The sequence below is a fragment of the Scomber scombrus genome, chromosome 23 (genome assembly GCF_963691925.1).
Source record: "Scomber scombrus chromosome 23, fScoSco1.1, whole genome shotgun sequence".
In the NCBI taxonomy this organism is placed as follows: Eukaryota; Metazoa; Chordata; class Actinopteri; order Scombriformes; family Scombridae; genus Scomber; species Scomber scombrus.
The window spans coordinates 2,855,339-2,876,893 of record NC_084992.1 but is presented as its reverse complement, the minus strand read 5'-3'; the positions used below and the strand labels follow the sequence as shown (position 1 = coordinate 2,876,893).

Genomic DNA, 21,555 nt, shown 5'->3' with positions numbered 1-21,555 from the left:
TTGAATTATACAATCGTGTATTTGTTTGGATCACCTTCCTAGTATTCCTGATTTCCACATTTAAAACCATACATTAAACCTTAAAGTCAACCCAATTGAAAAAAATAGGACATTAGAGGATAACATTGATATGTATGAGTAAAACTTACACTGCAAAAACTACAAATCAGCAAATGTACAGCATCCAACAAAACACCACTCCAACATTGATTTCTGTGTTAATTCAGTCAGTATCACAAACAATTCCATGTTTTCATTGATCTATATACTTCTGTTCTTTTTTGGATATTTCTCAACTTTTAGGACAGAAGTACAAGTGTATTATATTGATGTTTGTGCTGTATGGACACTGGAGAACAAGGCGTTAAATGTTAAACTCACCATGGACTGCTGCTCGGAGGCCAATAGTATCGGATCTGAGCAGCGCCATCTTGAAAATTTCAGGTGCATGCTGGGAAAAATAAAAACACGGATTCTACTTATATGGGCATCAGGAGGGGCATGAGGCGCCCTCCTGAACCTGTGAACCAATCAACCTGTCGATCACGACGTAGCCACGCCCTAATGCATACCCTGCTTTATCGTCAAATATAAAATCAGGGAGGCCAAAATTTCACAAATGAACATCATACTGCATTGAAGAAGGCTTTAAACTAGCGATTGAGACCATACACACATTTTGAAGGTTAGAAATCAAGTGAGAAGTTGGTGGATTCTCCATTGACTTGTATAGAGACGGAAGTCCTTTTGACACCAAAACGGTCGCCCCCTGGTGGCCTTTTGATAGAATGCAGTTTTAAGTTACTTCCGCGTTGGCCTCATTTCAGAGGACCGTAACTCCCCGCCTGACTGTAACCCGTGATTCTATGAGAATAGATGTAGCCCTCTTAGACCCAGGCCCCTCTGCCCCACCAATGTCAGCTGAAAAAAAGCTGGCTTAATTGAGAGCAGATCTTTGGTTACACTTGTATAATATTCCATAGTTATGGACCTGAGAGATGCAACTGTGCAAGGCAAATATGCTCACCAATCAATTGCACCATGGCTTCATCCCCACCACTGATGGGTATCTCTTCTGCCCTGCCTCAGTCGGGACTAGGCAGAAAGTGGCATTATGCAGCCACCACTCTGCGTTTACTCCTGAGGACTTCCTCCATTTCATTGCTGGCATCGTTAGGACTGTTTCAGCAGTGTGACATCTCAATCCAAGTCCCCCACTTCATCTTGTCCTCAACTGCTGCTGCTTCCAGGTGCCTCAGCTGAGTCTGTCCCGGCAGCTTTGCAGATAGATAATGACTTCAACCATTTGTCTGTGTCTGTAACATTGCTCACCTTCAGAAATCCACCACCACGATGATACTACCATGATGGCAGAGCATGTAGGGCTGGAAGAGGCCCTCACAGCCCGCCTGATACCTTACCCAGCTGGTAAGTGCAGGATGGGGACACCCTGGAATATTTGGAGAACATTTTCAGGCTTGTTGTGCAGCAGGCCAGGGAGTTTTTTCCGTGTGGTGTCACTTGCCATACTGGGCTCACGTCATGTGTAGCTGCGACTCACTGCCCTACAGAGAATTGACAGAGAAAACCTCTGGAGATCTCCCATAGCTCAGTATGTTTTTTGGGGTTCATTTGCTCTGTTACTCAGCACTTTAAGAGTCTGGAAGCGGTAAGGCGAGCCGCTATGTAATCAGAGAGGTGACGAGGCACATCGCTGCCATTAGTCCTCACCATATTATTGAAGGAGTATTACCCATAGAGTCCAGCAGAGGCCTCCGCCTGTGCTTATAGAGCTATGGTTACAATATCTTAGTCTTTGCGCTCTCTGTTGATTAAACCTGTGAGTTTCCTCTGTAGCAAGTGAAGCTTCTCATAGATATTTGTAGAATCAGACCTGCTGCTGCATCAACACCAGAAATACTTCAAACAGGAAGAGGAGGTTCTGACCTACATTGTGTTTTAGTTGCATGTCAGTCTGATACTCAGACAGTCAGCAGCAAGACATCATGGACGTTACAGCTCTCTGCATCAGACTGTGTGAGTATTGTCAACCTTCCCTCCGTTCATTTGTACAGCCAGCATATTTTATATCAGCTGTCTTCTTTTGTCTCTCCAGATGTTGTGGCGCTACTGATTGTACAAGTTCACCACGGTTACTTTGCTCAGAAAGCCGGTAAGTTGGGTATTGGTAATTAGCTGTTGTAGAGTTAAAGTCCTTCTAGAAAGATATCCACTAGAAATGGAGCACATCATTACATTTTCATTTAGTAACCATAAATTGTGTATCTCTGTGAGTTTTGTAAGTAGTGAATGACTAATTTGGAAAAAAATCTCTTACTCAGATGCAGCTTTTCCACGTATTGTTCCAGACAGACTGCAGTTCTTTCTATATGAGAAAGTGTCTGTACATTGTGATGAGAATGATGGCTTCACTGAATGGAGGCTGAAGATGAACCTCAACAAAATCCACCCAGCAAACTCTGGCTGCCACTTATCAGCTCCATCCTGCACCATGTATCCTATCCTTCAGTCACACAGTGGAGAATACTGGTGTGAAGATGAAGAGGGTGGAAAAAGTCACGCTGTCAATATCTCTGTCACTGGTATGATTTGCTTCTTTTTTTTTTAACAGGGACGTGATTAGTGATTCATTATATTGTAAATTTTGTTTACGCATGTACTTGATGCTAATGCTTAACAATACTGCCACTAATAATTACATATACAATTGCTGTTTGTGATAAACCAAAGTATGTGGATCTACATTTTGACACAACATATATACCCATGGTACATTACTGATATATAGATATACTATATACACAGTTTAATTCCATCAAGTATTCTTTTATCATATTGTTCAGCTGGTTCTGTGATCCTGGAGAGTCCTGCCCATCCTGTGTTGGAGGGAGAAGATGTGACTCTTTATTGTAAAAACAAGAGAACTCAGTCAAAACACATAGCGGATTTCTACAAAGATGGATCCAGTCTCGGCACCCGGTATACGGGCAACCTGAGCATCCAAAATGTTTCCAAGTCTGATGAAGGACTCTACAAATGCAGCATCTCTGGAGCTGGAGAATCACCAGAGAGTTGGCTGAAAATTTCAAAACAAAGTAAACAGAATTTGTTCTTTGTGTGTTTTTCTCTCTGAATTGAAAATATGAATCATAATGTTAAAAAAATGCTCTTTCCAGCACCTTATGAAAAGACCACCGACAGTCCCCACAGTGTCTCTCCTCACCTCCTCACCCTGCGGTGGATAGTTGTCGGTGCTTTATTGGTGGCTCTGCTGCTGTGGGTGATGGGACTACACTGTAGGAAACACAGAGGTACAAAAACATTTCAATACATTTTTTTTAAAACTTCAACAACTATAAACATTAAAAATAGATTAATTCAGCAGCTTTCTCTTGCTACATTGGTGTTTGTAGGTGGTGACCCACTATTATACTATAGTAGACTTTTCTAATATCTGTCTGTAGAAGCTAGTGTCTCATTTCGCGTAGATGCAGGTGATAACTTGATCCACTCAGTTATAAACCATATGAAAAAATATGTACACAAAGGGCCTCTCAATACGTTTATTTAGCCATCTAAATTGTAAGGTTTGACTGTGACAGATGGAAAGCTAAAACTCAATTGAACATGCACACACACAACAGTTTAATATAATCTACAGCTGTATAATATTGAACTGCTGCTTGCATCATCATTATTTTTTCTTTTCACCTTTACTAGTCAAATGAGCTTCCTCCGTAGGGTGGCTGGGCTCTCCCTTAGAGATAGGGTGAGAAGCTTGGTCATCCGGGAGGAGCTCGGAGTAGACCCGCTGTTCCTCCGCGTTGAGAGGAGCCAGATGAGGTGGCTCGGGCATCTAGTTAGGATGCCTCCCAGACGCCTCCCTGGTGAGGTGTTCAGGACACGTCCCAACGGTAGGAGACCCGGGGGAAGACCCAGGACATGCTGGAGAGACTATGTCTCTGGCCTGGGAACGCCTCGGGATCCCCCGGGAAGAGCTGGACGAAGTGGCTGGGGAGAGGGAAGTCTGGGTTTCCCTGCTTAGGCTGCTGCCCCCGCAACCCGCCCCCGGATAAGCAGAAGAAGACGGTACGGTACCAAGTCTTAACAAACAGTCACGTCGGCTGGTTTCAGATTAGTTTATTGGTATTAATGTAATTTATTCCTCGTTTCATGCCATTTTTCTATGTCACAAATTTTGATTTCACTTCACATCCAGCCACTTCCTCTTGCCCTGCAGTAACCTGTTTTGCTGTCTGTTGCTACTAAACACTTTTCCTTCCAATTCCTTTATTAAGTCCCTTAACTTTATCACTTTGCCTGATGATTTTATTTACTGCCTAGTCCTTGCATTCCAATATTCATTCCTGTTACCAATCTCTTGCTATTCCTACCTTTCCTGTTTTTGTTTCCCCTTACTGACTGGTTGCTTCTCGAAGATCGTTGCCTGCTTGAGTGAAGAACTTTGACCTTTTTTTGCCTCATTGAGTCTTTGAGTGTTCAAAGACGTGACAACAACTAAAACTTGCAGCACCAAATTATAAAAAAATATACATAAAAAGTTGAAAAGGTATCATGGAAATGCCAAAAGCAATACAAAGTAATTTCAATGCTTCACAAGTAATCAGAACCATACAAAGCTTTTGAATACCATGTTTTTCCCCAAACAGAGCCAGATGTGTCCAAAGCAGACATCAAGTCACTGTCATCAGATGAGAGTGATATTCTATCATCGTCATCTAAAGGTGAGGCTGAGGCTTTCCTCTATAAATTGCAGTTAACTTTCTTGCACTCATCCAGGTTACAACCACAAGTTAAGTTTAATGCTCATCACTGTCAATTTAGGCCCCTCCATTTTGCCCTTTTTGACAAACCTTAATAGGCCAAATATAAGTTAGTAATTGTTTGCATATGATGTGTCTTTTACAGGCCACTGACACTGACTGAAGGACTAAGGAGACGGTCTGTTCAAAGCTCTACTGCTGTATTTTCAACCTGTTCTTGTCCCAAGCCGCCAAGTACCACTGCTTTGTCTTTGAGTTTCGGGAGGCCAAACAGTCACAATCAGTGATGTTACAGCAACTACTAATAATAACAATACAGTAACTTCAGAATTTTCCAGATATTTTTTTTTTAAATCTGTCAGTTCCCTGGAGTGAAAGAACCAGGTCTTTCATATGGAGCCACAATCACAAAGAGACAGAAGTTAGTTGATCGTTATACAACAAAAAGCAAAGAAGTAGTAGACAAGCCAAGTGGTTAAAACAAAAAGTGGAAATTTAAACACTGCACAGGGTGGATATTTCTTTTAAGGAACATTTTGACAAAATGACAAAAATTCAGTCAATATGATTTTTTTAACATGTTCTCCTTTGTATTTGCGCTGTAAAAGAAGCGTCTGAGTAAGTTTGTCATTAAAATCGGTTCATGTTGTTTTGTTTTTGACAAGTTGATGGTTCATACATCATGTCTAAGCAGTCTCACAAACAGTCATTGAATACGGACTCATTTGTACTTTTATTGCCACAAGAACAGAAACAGAAGAATAAGGTGAGCATAATCTTGACTCTGTACATTAAATTGATTATAACTGATCGTAGAGTTTATCCGAAATATAATTAAAAGCAGTTTATAGACACTACACATTAATTGTCACTACTATTTGACCTGCTGTTAGCATTTGTAAAAAGGTCATGGTTTATCTTGGCTATCTTGCTCAGTTGCATAATCAATGTCTATTCTTAACAGCGAGCAGTTTATTGAAATGAGGCAGTTAAACCACCTTGTCATCAGTTCACATACCTAGAGACGTTGTTTTCAAGAAAAGAGCTGCTGCTGCAGATTGTAAATAAACTCACTGTGGTTGAATACCAGCATGATTCTGTTTCATTGGTTTGAGCTGAAGCAGTAGCACTATGATACACGTATAGTGCAACACAGTAAACCACAAACATAATACATGCTCCCTTTGAGGCCCGGTTGCAGGAGAAACTTCACACTACAGGAAGATCACATATAAATCCACACAGGCCACATGAGTTCAACTTGAGTACATTTTGATACAAGTTTGAATTAGATTTCACTTTCTGTTTTGACAGCACACTAACACTGAACTTTGCAGGTCGTTTTCACTTGCTCTGTTCTTCTGCTGAGTTGAGAGTCCCCTATAAAATATATACTTTTAAATATTTTTAGCCTTTATTATACTGACAGTAGAGCAAGAAGACAGAACACGGAGGGGGGAGAGAGAGATGAGGGGCAGACATGCAACACAGGTCTGCTGCTGGAACTGAAGCACAGACGTTGCCGCTATGTGACCAGGACACGGCCAAGTTTTGCACACAAGGCTGTGCACGTTAAAGAAAAACTGTGTCAAACTTGGGCTCCTATGTGATATTGAGCCTACTCTGATGTACATGTTATAGGTACATATACATTTAAAAACGGTATTTTAATTATTACTGTCTTGTCCGTCAGACTAGTGGATCATATCAATAATGTGGAAGCTGTTTAAACTGAATTCAATTTTCAAAGTGGTTGAAGATTGTTGGAAATAACTGTGGTAAGATTGACCCTGGAACTTTATATGATCCTATGTATTGGTTAATTTAAAGCTCTGCATTGGTCACTTCAAATGTGTATTAAACATGTTAAATTGATGGATTTCTGTTAATTATCTATATTCTTTTAGTGTTGTATATTTGTAGTAATGCATACACATGTGTAACTGTTTTGTTGAGATGTGATTGGTTTTCATTTGTTGGCTACTTGTAGGAAAGTTTTTCTCACACTGGTAAAAATCAAGCAGGGGTGGAAATACAGCAATGAAAACAATTTCTGTTCTTTTGTTTTGTGGTTATCTTTTTATTTACTTGTATTTCAGGATACTTCCATTATTATTCAATAGGTTATATAATATCTATTGGCTACCTTGCTGTGTTTTGGAGGCTTATGTGATACTTTTCATTCTTATTAGCTCTCAGTCATTCTGAAAAGACATGTTTATTTTTATTTCAAAAGTTTGAAAATGTTCAGCTTCTCAAATAAAAGCAAATCAACACTAATAGTGATATCAACTGTTCAACAAGGAAGCCCAGGTTACATCAAGAAACATCCATAGATAACATAATGCTGACCCCTAGAGACCAATTATCATTACTATTGTTATTATGCTGCAACTACAGAATAAAACAACATGCAGAGATATCTGTCATTGAATAACATTCAATCACAAATATTATGAGTATTAAGTTAAGTTAATACGATTAATAAGTCTCTCTCACATGATTAGATACATCTCAACCTTCTCTATTTATTTACTTAATTAGTTTTATTAATTCATATATTTGACACAGACAGTGCACATTAAAGAACATTGCTGTGAATATGCCAGAGGTAACAAAAAGCCTAGTTTTCATGCCAGATGTCAAACTAAGACAATCCATTAGTGATCAATTCACATCAAATCAAGTTTATTAATAAAGTACACAGCAGTTGGCCAAAGTGTTGAACAATCAACAACATAAAAGCAACACAGCAAGAATACAAAAACTGGTATAACAGAAAGAAAATAAAACTCTCATACTGTGAGATACATACATATAATAATTTCTTATAGACACAATTTTACCTTTTAAGCTATCAAACAAACTCTCTTCTACATAAATAGATTGTCTCACGTGGTTCGTTTCTGAGAAGCTCAAATGTGAGTGTCTAAAATAAAACACAGGCAACATATGCTGAGAAAAAACGTTTTAAAAATAGCTGATGCGTATGCAAGTACCTCTGTGGTTTTTAACCTTTTTGGCTTATGAAAGAGTCTTACAGCAGCCACTGCAAGCATGAACACGTAATGCAGAGAACTTACACTGGACTGAAGTGAATTAATGAGCTGAAGAAAGTACGAAAATAAAAATCTTATTGATTGCTTTTTAAAATGTGTCTGTAGCTGCAAGAATTTACTAGATCCAAAGCATGACGGGACATTTTCTGCTTCATTATCGTAATGACCAAACTAGCTGCCACCATACTCTATCGATAACGTATCAGAAAGTTTCTCTCATACGTGACTATCAGTTATTTTTGTGTAACTCTGAGTTTCCCACAGTGAAGTAGTCCAACCAGTAGCAGCAGCAGAGCCACCATCACAACGGTGAACACTGTCCTTAAGATGAGGTAAACATTGAAGGACTGATCTGGGGAGGGACACGTCTCTCTGATAAGTACTGCAAATAAAAGAGAAGATATCTGCTGTAATATATTGTTATTAGTATGTAACACATTGTCCCCAGAAGCATCAGTAAATTAAATAATAAGAATGAATAGTTGAATTCGTACTCTGCAGCCATCTAAAAGTTACCTCTGACAGTCAGCCAGCTCTCTGGTGATTCTCCAGCATTAGAGATGCTACACTTGTAGAGTCCTTCATCAGCTGTGGAAACACTGTGGAAGGTCATTTCTCCTGTAGAGCTGTTCCCCATGAAGAGGCCATTTTTATAGAAATCAGCTGTAAGATGGGAAGAAGTAGTCTTGTTTGTGCAGCGCAGAGTCACACACTCTCCCTCCATCACAGGGACGGCAGGACTCTCCAGGATCACAGAGCCAACTGAAAAAAAGGGTATCATACCTTTTGCTGAACTATACTTGTTTGCTGACTTTATGGTAGTTTGATGAGAAGAGTTTAATCAATTCAATCTCAGTGAAAACAATGAGGGTTTTTTTTCTTAGCTCTATCAACTTCTTTTTTGTAATTTCCAAAGATAATCACATGGATTTCAGCCATTTTTTTATAGTGACTTAAACATACCAGTGACTGAGATGTTGACACTGTTGCTTCTCTGTCCTCCTTCTGTTTCACACCAGTACTCTCCACTGTCTGTTGGATAGGCTCTCTGAATGGTGCAAAACATTGTTGGCGTTCCTCTATTTCCACAGTGTGAGATTAAGCTCTTGTTATTCCGGATTCCTCTTAACTGATCAGAGCTTTCAAGACCATCGCAATGAAAAACTACAGACTGAAATTCAAAGAGCTGCAGTCTGTGTGGAATGATACGAATAGCTGCAGCTGAGACAAAAAGACAGAAAACAAAGATTTCTCTCAAATTAAACATTACATTACTCAAAAATATTGTCATATAATGCACAAAATCTTATCTTATCCATCTTGTGACAGATACAGTTTGAACATAGTCAGGCACACTCTGATATTCCTTATATGTGGACATTAATTTGAAACAGAAGTCAAGCAAATTGTCATTCAGATTCATTCATGCATCAAATTGAGAATTTAAACAATATCATGCCTTAGATTAACCTTTGTGTTATCAGTATGGATGTGGAGACTGGAGAGAAATATCTTTAGGATTGATTAAGTGAAACTTAACTTACTATTGCTCTGAACATGTGCACCCAGCAGAATTAAAACAAGAATCACTGGATAGACAAAAGGAAACAAACCATATCAGCCATAAACTCATTCACTGTAAAAGAATATGTCAAACTTGAGAGAAAACAGAGAAACCTGAGACTCTGTACTCACATAGTCTGAAGCTGAGTGCTGTAACCTCCATGATGTCTTGCTGCTGACAGTCTGAACATCAGACTGAAATACAGCTGAAGTCTAATGTAGATGCAAACTTCCTCTTCCTGTGCAGTTAATCTCTGATGTAACTAACTGTGACTTCGTCTGCAGTGTTGATGACACTGACCTTAAACTGCAAAAGCAAGTCTAGATAGTTGACCACAATTAAATCGATGTTTGAGAATCTTGAGCCTCAAGTGAAAGTTGACATTAATTCTAGCTGGGCCTTTTCAAGTAAATGCCACTTTATTTAGCTGTGTTGATGGAACCCCTCCCCCCTCTGGTCACAAAAACAAGCCATCTCTACAGCCATGCTGGTGGCTCCGTGACACAGCACTGAAGAATAGTGGTGATTTGATCTAAATGCTAACATTACAAGGGGCTATCCGTTAATACATTTGTTATAAATGTGTTATTAGTGTGCCAACATGTACCACCAAATTTCCTTCCTAGAATGGTGATGGTGATTGGTGTGTTTCTCTGCCTCTCGTACTAGTACTTGTTGCCATTGTTGGTTGGGTTTAGGCATGAGAAGTGAGACTGGTTTAGGTTTAGGGCAAGAATATCAGGGTAAGCTAATCAGAAGCAAGGTAGGGTGAGTGGGAAAAAAATACCATGCTGACGGTGACTTTGCTAACATGGTATAGTAGCTGACACACTGTATGGTTTATAATTATATTATACTATATAAGTATTTTATCTCCATTCATAAATAAAATCTGATCTGAAATATGGGTGGATAATGTGAACAACCCACAGAACAACTGCCAACATTCACCTTAAGTTTGGTCATGTCATGTTCTCTTTTAAAATAATTTCTTATAGACACAATTTACCCTTTAAGCTATCAAACAAACTCTCTTCTACATAAATAGATTGTCTCACGTGGTTTGTTTCTGAGAAGCTCACATTTAAGTGTCTAAAATAAAACACAGACAACATATGCTGAGAAAACACGTTTTAAAAAGAGCAGATGTGTATGCAAGTACCTCTGTGGTTTTTAACCTCTTTGGCTTATGAAAGATTCTTACAGCAGCCACTGCAAGCATGAATACGTAATGCAGAAACATTTGATAGCTCAATAGCTTGCACACACCGGCGCACCGCGCCAAAGGGAGGAGGTGTTTCATGACATGATTGGGCCAGCCCTGTGTCACTGAAGAAAATAACCAATGGGCCGCAGACCAGCGTGTGTCAAGAGCCGGTGGTTAGGAAACAAACTCTTGTGCTGACTTTTTATTTGCCGAATGCATTATGCAGGCAGGACCAAAGCGAAAGGGGTCGGTGTTTAACAATGTGATTGGGCCAGCCCAGTGTCAATTGGGCCGCTGGTCTACTGGTTTTATGGGCAGACCAATATATAATTTTTTGTTGGTTTTTTGTTGTTGTTGATATATTAAGTGTTGGGACTGTCGGCCCAAATAGCACGTCGGCCCACCGGGAAAATGCCCGGTATGCCAGATGGCCAGTCCGTCCCTGGACACAATGACAGAATATGCAGAGAACAGGTTTTTTCCACCTGGATATTTTTGGAAAGTCAGCATTGACTTTGTCACAAATACTCTCCCATATAGCAGTTTTTCCTGGTAATATTTTTTGTTTGCTGTAACTTAATATGTATGTTAAACACTTCTAATTCCATGGGATCAATTTTCATTTTGCACTTGCGGGCTTTCTGCTCATCCAAACTCCTATCACCATTCATTGGTTTGTGTGTAGTGTCTCAAGGGCATGACGCTGATTAGTGCCAAAGAGTCTGGATCAAGTGAAGTGTGGATGCACTCCATCAGGTTTAAGCTTTGTGTCGTCCTCCCAGGTCAAATTGACGCTGTCTGTTTTGACTGTTCCTTCTTTCCTTCTTTCCTTCCTTCCTTCCTTCCGTCTGTCCTCCCTCCCTCCCTCCTTCTCTCTTTCTTTCCTTCCTACATCCCCCTTTCGTCCATCCTTCTGTCCTTCCTTCCTTCCTTACGTCCTTCCCTCCCTCCCTCCTTCCTTCCTGCCTTCCTTTCGTTCCTCCCTTCCTTCTTTCTTTCCTCCCCCTACCTTCTCTCCTCTGTCCTTCTTTCCTTCCTTTCTCCCTTCCTCCCTCCCTCCTTCCTTCCTCCCTTCATCCCTCCTTTCCTTCCTTTTTCCTCCCTTCCTTCCTTGAATCAAGGACAACAGGAGGGTTAAAGCAATCTTTACAGTTCCAAAAGATGTTGAAATTGTTTTACTCCCAAACGTTATCCCATTAGTGAGGCAGGCTGATGATAGCCATATGTTCAGGCTAAGGAGTCTACTAAAAGGTTAAATTCCTTTTTCAAAAGTTGGTATCGATCCAGATCTGTGTAAATGTTGCAGCTGACAGTAGCTTAGTTTTTCCAACAGCAGGGAAATGTCTTTTTTCAGGATATCACAGCCAGTTTTTCTCCTCATGATGTGGAAAGATCCAGTGTGGGCAATAATTTTCATGTCACTTGGATATATAGATAGGATAGTTGGCAACATCTCTGTTAACTCCCTGACAGATGCAGATACAGATACATGTTTGATAATGGATTCCTCAACCAGACCAGCATCTGGCTTAGGGGCAAGGTTAGCTTTTCTTCTGGCTTGTGACCAAACAGTGGATTCAGATTCAGATTCAGATAATACTGTACCCTTAGGTAAATTTGTTGGGGCTATTTCTCAGATGTTGGCTTGCCTTAGAGTTACCGGTGTCATAATTTCCCTGTGTCATCGTGAATAGTAGTCAGGGGATTGTACGTGGCACCTTGCGCATGGTGACCCTAATTCTAAAGTGATGGTTAGAAAAGGAGAACAAAATGCAAGAACTGGAAGCTGTACAATAGACATGACACCATGGAATAGTTATCCTGCAGGAAAGAGGTTACAACAGACAGAGACGTGTGAGTGAACACAGGATGTTTGTGTTAATGGTTGTGGTGGGCGGAGGCTGAAAGTATAAACTGTTTATGATAACTGTTCAATGGGCTTCTCTCCTGCTGCAGAGGTCAAGGAGCATTTCATCTGCAACATCACCAACAACAATACAATACCAGCAAAAACACTGAATGGCTACACTAGTAGCACAAGTAAAGGAGGAGATAACCTTGGCCATTACTACCTTGCAACACATGAGCAGCTGGCAGCTGATAAGCCAGAGCAAATTAAACAGAGGAGCCTGTCAATGATTTACAGACTTCAACTGTGCAGTCTAAAGAAATCACCGTCACATATCGCAGCAGGTAAGTTGTCTTCTGAATTCAACTTAGCATTTTCTACATGTTTCATCTAAAAATCTGTGTCACCTTACAGACAATATGAGTGGGTCAGACTGGCAGACAGTTGTGACCATACATAAACTGTATTTCAAATGTTATGTGGGGGTTATTTGAGCAGGAATTGTGTTAGTTTTGGCATCGCACTGGTGGATATTGAAAAGCTTGAAGACACTGGACTTTGTATAATAGAGAGGATTCTAATGAAGACTGACAGATTAAACAAGTCCAGCAGTGTTAGAATATCTAAAAATTCAGTAAGAAACAGTCTTAACCATGCTGGAAACAAAAGTGAAAGTATAGCTCTATTTAAATTGCAGAATGAGATTGCATATGCTTGGACAGCTACATAACTCTCTCATCCATCAGCATTGACAGAAGTGAAAGTTTAATTCCATTAATGAATGAATGCTTTGCCATTATTTGAAAGTTTTACTTCACTATATTGGAATGAAGTATTATAGTACAGGGGATCACTGAGAAAAGTATATATCATGTAGAAGATGGTGGTAATTTTTGTTTTTTCATGTGTAGTCCACCCATTTTTATTTTTAAGCAGAACTTATTTTTGGTTGGACTGATTATTTTGACAAAACATTAATTCCAAAGCATATTTTCCATTTATTATATCACTCATCACTGATCTCTTCCCAAATTTCAGAACAGCAGACAAACAGACCGTCCCACTCAAATTCTCCTAATACACTCTTGTAGAGGTAATTTAAACACTAACATTGTATCAGGTAAATTTTGACTTCATGATGGTGAAGTAGATCACCAAAGTAATTACAATTTATCCTCCGTGAAATATATTTTTTTCAAATTTCGTGGCAATCCATTCAACAGTAGCTGAGACATTTCACTCAAAACTGTATCAGGTCCAATTGATGGTACACTGTAAAAATGAACTTGCTGGATTAATTTGTAACCTGGCTGCCTTAAAATCTTGAGTTTGGCAAACTAAGAAACTTTCCATAAAAACTGGTTAATAAGACACACCTTTGAGACTATCTTTTTCCATTTAAAAGTGAGGTGCATCTTATACATTATACCAGTAAAATGCAGAGAGGTTGGATCTGGATTTCCTCAGATATATAAAGTTAGTTGTTCTTTTAAAATGTTTAATTGAAACGCCATACCCCGTTAGTATTAGTTTTATGGTAAGTTGTTGGCACATAAATCTTACACACATAAACTTAGAATAAATAGTCCGGATAACAAAGGCAAAGCTGGCAAAATTGTCCTATGAACTTTATACTTAAAAGTTCAATCAAAGTTTTTTAGTAATACCAACAAGATATTTCAAGTTGAACAAACAAAGTTGAACTCAGTTTCAATAACCATCCCAAAACAATTGAACATAAACGGCTGGATACCAGTGCTCTGTGAAATAGTAATTATTTAATGCCAATATTAATACCTTGAGGCATTCTTATACAAAACATAAATAGCATATTGCACAAACACAAGTTTAGAACCAAATTGGAAACAAATAACTTATTAGGTTTACACATTTTTACACACAAAGCTGTTGACTGTAACAGCAGTGCCCCCTGGTGGCAGAGACATCATATCACAGCAGCAATGTCACAAGAAATCCCACTCTCTCTTGCGCAGCTGCGAACTTGCCTTGCCTGTAACTAAAGGAGCATTTCAACTTTTTAGCTACCACAGGAGCACTACATTTCTAAATACATTGTATCAGTTCTTCATTGAGGTGATGATAAACGTATAACTATTACATTTAGAAAAGTCATTACATAAGTGGTAATGAAGGAGAAGGAGGGCTTTGTTTAATTCAGCATATAAACAGTTTATGTTTTAATAAACATCAGTAAAATGTGTTTTATATTATTATGTTATTTAATAACATATAAATAGGAACTTGGTTATGTGTGTGTTTGCCAATTCTGTTCAATGTACAGGGTTTGATCTGAATCCATACACACAACTTGTTCCTTTTTAATCTTTACAGAGGTGAAATTTAAATGAGTGGGCTGCTCCTTTAAGCCTGTGAAAGAATGACTGGAGCAGTTATTTTAGCATATTTCTCATAAACTGTCTTTCTGGTTTTCATTTTCAGAACTGCAGGATGCCGTCCCTTAAATCCCCGCTCGGACTCCTCACTGTTTTGGTTTTCCATCTTCTGCAAACACACTCTTCTAATGGTAACTCACACACGTTTTTTGCTTATGTTTCACAATCATCAATATAAGCTATTAAATTCAAAGACTGCTCACTGCTGTGAGTGTTTTGGGAAACTGGCATGTTGGTTATTTAATCAACACAATATAATGTTATCAGTTGAGTTGACGCACAAATGGCAGAAACATTTCAGAGGCTTCCTCTACCACATTTACAATATTTAATTTCCTCCTAATTATTATCATCACTAATTTACATCTGACATACAAGTAAATAGGGTCATTATGATTTGCTGAAGATGATGAATCTAGATGTGCCACTCCATGAACTCAAGTTACCCATTACAAAGCCCTTTCCACACTGTCCTCTAGACATTATGTTTTTATACTACAAATTACAATTCAAAAGAAACATAACTGGTGCCTGAATAATGTTTATTGGCAATGTTTATTCTAGCCAAGGAAGTACAACTTTCTTGTACTGCACATACTTCATAAAGGGGTGATATAGGTGCTGATGGGCATACAAAGTGCAGGATTTTAGCACCAGAGATTGGGGTCCATGTACCCTGCTTTAGGTCTAAGTAACAAAAACAGTGTGGGTGGTAAAGAACAAGCCTTAAACGCCTTGTCTTGACAGCACTGATCAAGATGATCTTTCCCAAACTTTAAGTGCTTTGTTTGTTTATTTGTTTTATTAGTACAGTTTCACGTAGTTTAGTGGTTACTTTTTTATCCTGTGGATATTTTATGTGTGGCTATCTTGACTGTGAATGTAGCTGCTGTACTAAATGTAAGTAATCTTCTGAGCAGGATCAATAAATTATAGTTTTTTTCTTTGCTTTATAGTTCCTATAAGCATATACAGTGGGGCAAACAATTGAAATACACTGCAGTGACCATTTTGCAGATATACTACTATGTTGCTAAAAATGTGATTAGGTCACATTCCATTTCTCATAATGTTTTTCAAATAGTGTCAGAGGGTTGATTGTATGCCTGCATGGAGGATAGTTTTAATTGAGGCAGCGCACTGAAGAGCACTTGTATTGATTGACTTTAATTTGCCATAGCTGTTTCTCATTAGCTTCGTTAACATTCAGTCACAGCTGCATGACCCGTCACATCCAATCACATTCATGCAGGATATTGTGACCTGACATTATTACTGCTGGAGCTCGACCACCTCAACTTTTCCTGTTGTGGTACATATTTTTGATTTATTCATGTACATGCATGTTTAGCATTAGCATCATGCATCAGAGAAGATTCTAAAAACATAAATATTTAATAAACAATTATAGTCTAAGTCAAAGTCTCAAAGTTAATGGGATTTTGAATGAGGTCTTCTTACTTCTGTAACAAAACCTGGAAGTTCCTGTTTCACTTCAACTCAGCAGATTTTCTCAACAGTAAATCTCTTGATGTAATTGTTTCTGACTGAAAATGTGTTCTTGTCTTTATCACACTGGTTGTAATACGGATGAAAATCATTGATCTCACAGAGTCTTAGTTACTTCCTATTGCAATAATTAATAATCAGTCTGTTTTATTCCAGGTCAGTCCCAATTAATTGGTCCATCTCAGCCAATATTGGCAACAGTTGGTGATGACATCATTCTGCCATGTCATCTGGAACCTGCAGAAGATGTTACTGTAAAAATATTGGAGTGGACAAGATCTGACCTGAAGCCCAGTTATGTCCATGTGGCGCGTTCAGGTCAGGACCTAAGGGAACTAAAACATCCATCCTACAAGGACAGAACATCACTGATCATTGAAGAGCTGAAGCACGGGAACATTTCACTGAAACTCTCCAAAGTGAAACTGTCTGATAAGGGAACTTATAAATGCTACATTCATGAAAATAGACAGTCTTTTGTTAAGCTGGTTGTTGGTAAGTAGAAAACATACTCTATGGGCCTGATTTACTAAGATCCCTAATAGTGGGTACTAAATTGCGTGCACAGTGCATAGATTGCGCGTCTCGTTTGAGTGCGTTTTGCAGCTGATCTACTAAGAATAACTGCGTAAATGAAAACAGGTGCAACAGGGTGCAGACAGCAGTATTTAAATGAAGGTTTTGTGTCTTAATGGAGAGTTTGGACGAGCAGAAAGCTGGTTAAGAAATATATTGAGTTATAACAAAATAAATATTACCAGAAAAAAACTGACATATGGAAGAGTATTTATGACGAAGTCAATGCTGTAAGTAAAACCAAAAATATTAACTAGGGTGGAAAAAGTCCTGTGTGTATTCTGTCATTGTGCTTCCGTCTCCTCGTTTCCATAGTAACAGCTGGTTAATACCTGCCCTTCAAAGGTATTATTTATAGACACAGTTACCGTCAGTAAAATTACCTTTCAGTTTGGTGAATCACAATGCGTGTGCTAAATAGCATATTTGCCTTTTCTCCTCCCTGTATTTTGCACACTGGGGTTAAAACGCCCCATATTACATATTAATTATGGCAAACTACTAAATGGACAGCGCGTACTATCTTACACAGTTGAAAGACGCAAACCTCAGTGCGCTGCGTTAGTAGATCAGCTTGCACATTTTTTGCGGGTGATGTCAACTTTGCAGAGATTTTTACACACGCAGACCTTTAGTAAATCAGGCCCTATGTGTTCATAGTACTGTTTGGTGCACAGTAGAATCCAGTGTCAACTTCTGGTATGAACAGTTTCAGTTTCAAAATCACAAGAATGTCAGTGTGTCTTTATTCCTAACTACACTATAAATAAAATTACTGTAAATATAAAAATATTGTATAGTATTTATACTTTTAACAGCCGGGCACCCATTTTATTAGGTTATCTCCCTGTTTTTTTTAATTAATTGCTGCTTTTTGTCCAAAGTTTCTTTTTTTTCCAATGACACATTTGTTCTAAACTTTTCTGTTTTCAGTATCAGATGCTGTCTCTTCAGCTGTCATCAGGTTAGCAGGTACTGACAGAGACAGAGGAGGAGTGGTGTTACAGTGTGAGTCTAAAGGCTGGCATCCACAGCCTGAGGTGTTCTGGCTGGACGGTGAGGGAAACCTCCTCTCTGCTGGACCTACAGAGACAGTCAGAGGTCCTGATGGTCTCTATACTGTCAGCAGCAGAGTGACTGTGGAGAAGAGTCATAACAACAACTTCACCTGTAGAGTCCGACAGAACAATCAGACCAGAGAGACACACATCTATATACCAGGTAGAAATGAAATGATCATCTAAGCTTTAGACAGCATGCAAGCCTGTATGCATCTCTTGAAAAATTAATTCTGTTCTGTGTTTTATCATTTCAGATGATTTCTTTCTGATCCCGGACCAGCCTGGTTCTAAATGCAGTTCCAGTTCATCTGTTCCTACCATCATTGGCGTGATTATTGGCAACATCCTTATTCTTGCAGTTGTTTTTGTCGTGTGGAAATTGAGACAAAACAAACTCAGTAAGTCTGTAACTTCTTTAAAATGACAAGCTGTCTGTCACACTTCCTTACTGTACTGAAATGCTGTATTTACTATACTTAATAATTATATGCCTGAGATATTTAGTTTTGAATTGTCAGATTACTCAGTAGTCAGAAAATGTATTTCCTGTTTTAAATGGTTGTTGTATAGTTTCCAAATGATGGTACTAATTAAACGTTTATTTAAATGTAAATGTTACAGAATCTTTTCTCGTTCACACCTCTTCAAACATTTACAGGAAAGCAACTCAGAATGAGCACAGAAAAAAAAGTTCATGTAAACATTGTTTATTGTTTCTGCACACAGAGAACAAGAAGAAAAACCAGGATGAAGAAACACAGAGAATGAGAAAGACAAGCAACTCCACAAGTAATGATCCAGAACAAGAATCCCTGATAAAAACAGAGAAAGAAAGAGAGATGATGAAGAATGAGGACAAGAAGATGAACTCCTTAAGTGAAGAAACACAACTTCAATGTGAAACAGGGAAGGAAACACATCAAAGAGAAACTAACAATGTTCTGGTCCAGACACAAGAAGGAACAGTGCAACAATCTGTTAATGAAGTAGCAAACCTTTCTGTTCCAGTAAAGGAAGAAACAGACAAACTACTGAAAGAAGGAAGGACAAAAACTGGTTTGGACAAGAGAGAAAAAGAGACTGGACCAACAACTAAAAGAGCAGAAGCTACAGCTTCAGCAGAAACATGCCAACAACAGTCAGAGCAACAGTCTGTAAATAATGATGGAGAAGGACAACCAAAGGGTATCATAGCAGGAGAAGTAAAGAAAAACGATGAAGATGAAGAAAAGAAAACACAATCTACAACTGAAGCAGAAAAAGAGAAGGAGACAGAAGTGGACAATGAGAGGGAAAGACTTCTGAAACAACTAAAGACAAAAGAAAGAGAAGAGAAAACATATCAAGAAAAGATTTTAAAATATGATAGAAATATTACGGAACACAAGTTTAAGATAAACCAACTCAGAGCACAGTTGGAGGAGGTGGAGAAGAAGCTTCAGTTTGTAAACAGTGAAACAGACGAGATGGATGCTGAAACACAGAAAGTGGAAAAACATATAAAGAATGATCTGGAGAGGAAGAAGGCAGAACTTCAGGAAGACTTACAAAAAACAGAGAAAGCACTGCAAAGAAACAAGTGTGATTTAAATCATGCAACAGAAAAGAAAATGAAAATAATAAATGAAAAGAAAGAGATTATTGAAAAATTAGAGGAGATTGAAAACCAGAGAACAAATCAGAGTGATTCAGACGAGGATCTTTGATGCTATAAAAGTCAAAAGAGGAGCAACAAACAAACTTTAAATTCTTCAGCTATTAGAGGCTCAATAAAAATGTTTGTATTTGAAGCATTTACATGTTTAATGTAATAACTGAATATGGAAATCATTTTCAGCAGATAAACTGACATTTATTGTGCTAATTTGGATTCAGAGAAGATTTAAAATTGCTGAAATAATTTTACTTGTCTATTAGGAAAAGTTTGTTAAAAAAGAGGTGATAGGCATTCATACAAATACAAACATGCATTATCTTAAGTTAGTTACACAATAGCGGTTTTATACAGAGGAAGAAAAGACACTCAGTGTGCAGTGCTGCCTGAAGCATTTTTATGAAGAGCTGAACTGTATTGTCTACATTTTCTGTCCTTTGAGTACAGGAAGCCGACCATCTTCTCAATTATGTTTTCAATCATTCAATTAGATGTTCGTTTCATAAAATGTCCTCAAATGTATTGTTTAATCTATAATACAACACATTCAGTTCACAGAAATTTTACTTTTATTTTTCTTAAAATGATCAATTGATTGTTAAAATACTTGGCTAAAAATTAAATTCTTGGCTTGGATTAATTGACTAATCGTTGCAGACCTAGTTAAGTGAAACAGGAAACTGATCAAATTTTAATTTAACTAAATGAACCGTTGCCTTCAGCATAGTGTAAATATATATCCAAACTTAAGATATAGATTTTTGTCTTTTTATAGAGTTTAAAATTAAAAAAGAAAACATGTCTCTCTCTTCTCTTTTATCTTCTCTCTCCTTTTTCTTTTTAAATTTAGGTACTCTTTTTAAAAAATAATACATACCTTGAGCCTTTAATGTCACCTGCTGTGAATTTGACAATAACAGCTCTTGAATCTTGACTGGGGTTCGACTGTAAAAACCTAATTCTGCCGTCAGTGAAGTGGTTCAGGTTGAGTTTATTGGTGAAAATGTATTGTGTATATAATGTATATATTGTGTTCAAGACTTTTGTAGCTGTAATAACTGTTATAATAACTGTAAAATAAAGTGATTTACCTAGTAAGAATATTGTGCTTTGTTTGTTTATGTTTTACAATGATGTTGTAATAGGTACAAATTAACAGTTTGAAATTTAAAATACATATGTTGTTAGATTGTAGCTGCTAGATTAGCTTAATTAATTAGTCACAAGTAGATATATTTCAACAAGTCTTTTTAGTGCCATAGTCCCTCTTTGTGTTACTATACTTCCACCACATGATGCTAAAAAGACTTGTGGACTGTATGGGCACACTGTGGATTTTGTCCTCCATCACTTCCACTGAAAACATATTTGAAGGGGATCTTTTAAAAGTATTAACAGGAGGAATGATTACTGGGAAAAAAAAAATACTGGAAAAGGAAGAGGAGGAAATCAGAAAAAGGAAGGGAAGGTGAAGACAGCCCTCTAAGTCTGATTTTATTTTAGTCACTGAATTGCTTATTAGCTATTACATCTTCTTATCAGCTCTTTGAATATTTAAGCCACATCTTGCAATGTTACTTCCTGTATTTTTAAGGCCTCCTAAAAAACACACACTATTCTAATTGGTGAGTTTCAGGAAGCTTCCTACAGCTCTTGAGGCTGCGTCAACAGATTTCCTTTCTTTTGTCTTGTTCTTTACCTGAAATAAAAACGTAAACACACAGTAGTAGCCAAATCAGTGGTCTGGCTCATGTCTTATTGAGGAGAGCCAAGCCTGTGAAATAACTGTGTTACTTTTCAAAATAAGTTCACAGGCATGTTTACATTTGCAGATAGTCCTGTTTTGTTGGAGAACTG

General features: G+C 38.1%; 2 protein-coding genes across 3 annotated transcripts; both read left to right on the top strand.

The window, feature by feature from the left end:
* The first annotated feature begins 1,041 nt into the window (after positions 1-1,041).
* Positions 1,042-3,749, top strand: LOC134006307 (low affinity immunoglobulin gamma Fc region receptor III-like). The gene is made up of 7 exons (XM_062445393.1): positions 1,042-1,066; positions 1,339-1,428; positions 2,117-2,173; positions 2,343-2,603; positions 2,865-3,116; positions 3,198-3,332; positions 3,742-3,749. Exons 1-7 carry the CDS (start codon positions 1,042-1,044, stop codon positions 3,747-3,749), a joined length of 828 nt encoding a protein of 275 aa, XP_062301377.1.
* Positions 3,750-12,793: 9,044 nt separating this feature from the next.
* On the top strand, positions 12,794-20,793 carry LOC134006106 (selection and upkeep of intraepithelial T-cells protein 6-like). 2 transcript variants are annotated; one of them, XM_062445187.1, is made up of 6 exons: positions 12,794-12,828; positions 14,945-15,029; positions 16,564-16,902; positions 17,917-18,204; positions 18,299-18,442; positions 18,771-20,793. In XM_062445187.1, exons 2-6 carry the CDS (start codon positions 14,954-14,956, stop codon positions 19,748-19,750), a joined length of 1,827 nt encoding a protein of 608 aa, XP_062301171.1. In that variant the 5' UTR covers positions 12,794-12,828; positions 14,945-14,953; the 3' UTR covers positions 19,751-20,793. The 2 variants fall into 2 exon arrangements, with proteins under 2 accessions (XP_062301171.1, XP_062301172.1); XM_062445188.1 differs by lacking the exon at positions 12,794-12,828 and adding an exon at positions 13,523-13,577.
* Positions 20,794-21,555: the final 762 nt, after the last annotated feature.

Coding starts and splice junctions, on each gene's coding strand:
- LOC134006307 (XM_062445393.1), top strand. CDS start 1,042: ATGGCTTCATCCCCACCACTGATGG. Junction 2,604..2,864: donor TGTCAATATCTCTGTCACTG/GTATGATTTGCT, acceptor CATATTGTTCAG/CTGGTTCTGTGATCCTGGAG. Junction 3,117..3,197: donor GCTGAAAATTTCAAAACAAA/GTAAACAGAATT, acceptor TGCTCTTTCCAG/CACCTTATGAAAAGACCACC.
- LOC134006106 (XM_062445187.1), top strand. CDS start 14,954: ATGCCGTCCCTTAAATCCCCGCTCGGACTCCTCACTGTTTTGGTTTTC. Junction 18,205..18,298: donor GACACACATCTATATACCAG/GTAGAAATGAAA, acceptor TTATCATTTCAG/ATGATTTCTTTCTGATCCCG. Junction 18,443..18,770: donor ATTGAGACAAAACAAACTCA/GTAAGTCTGTAA, acceptor TTCTGCACACAG/AGAACAAGAAGAAAAACCAG.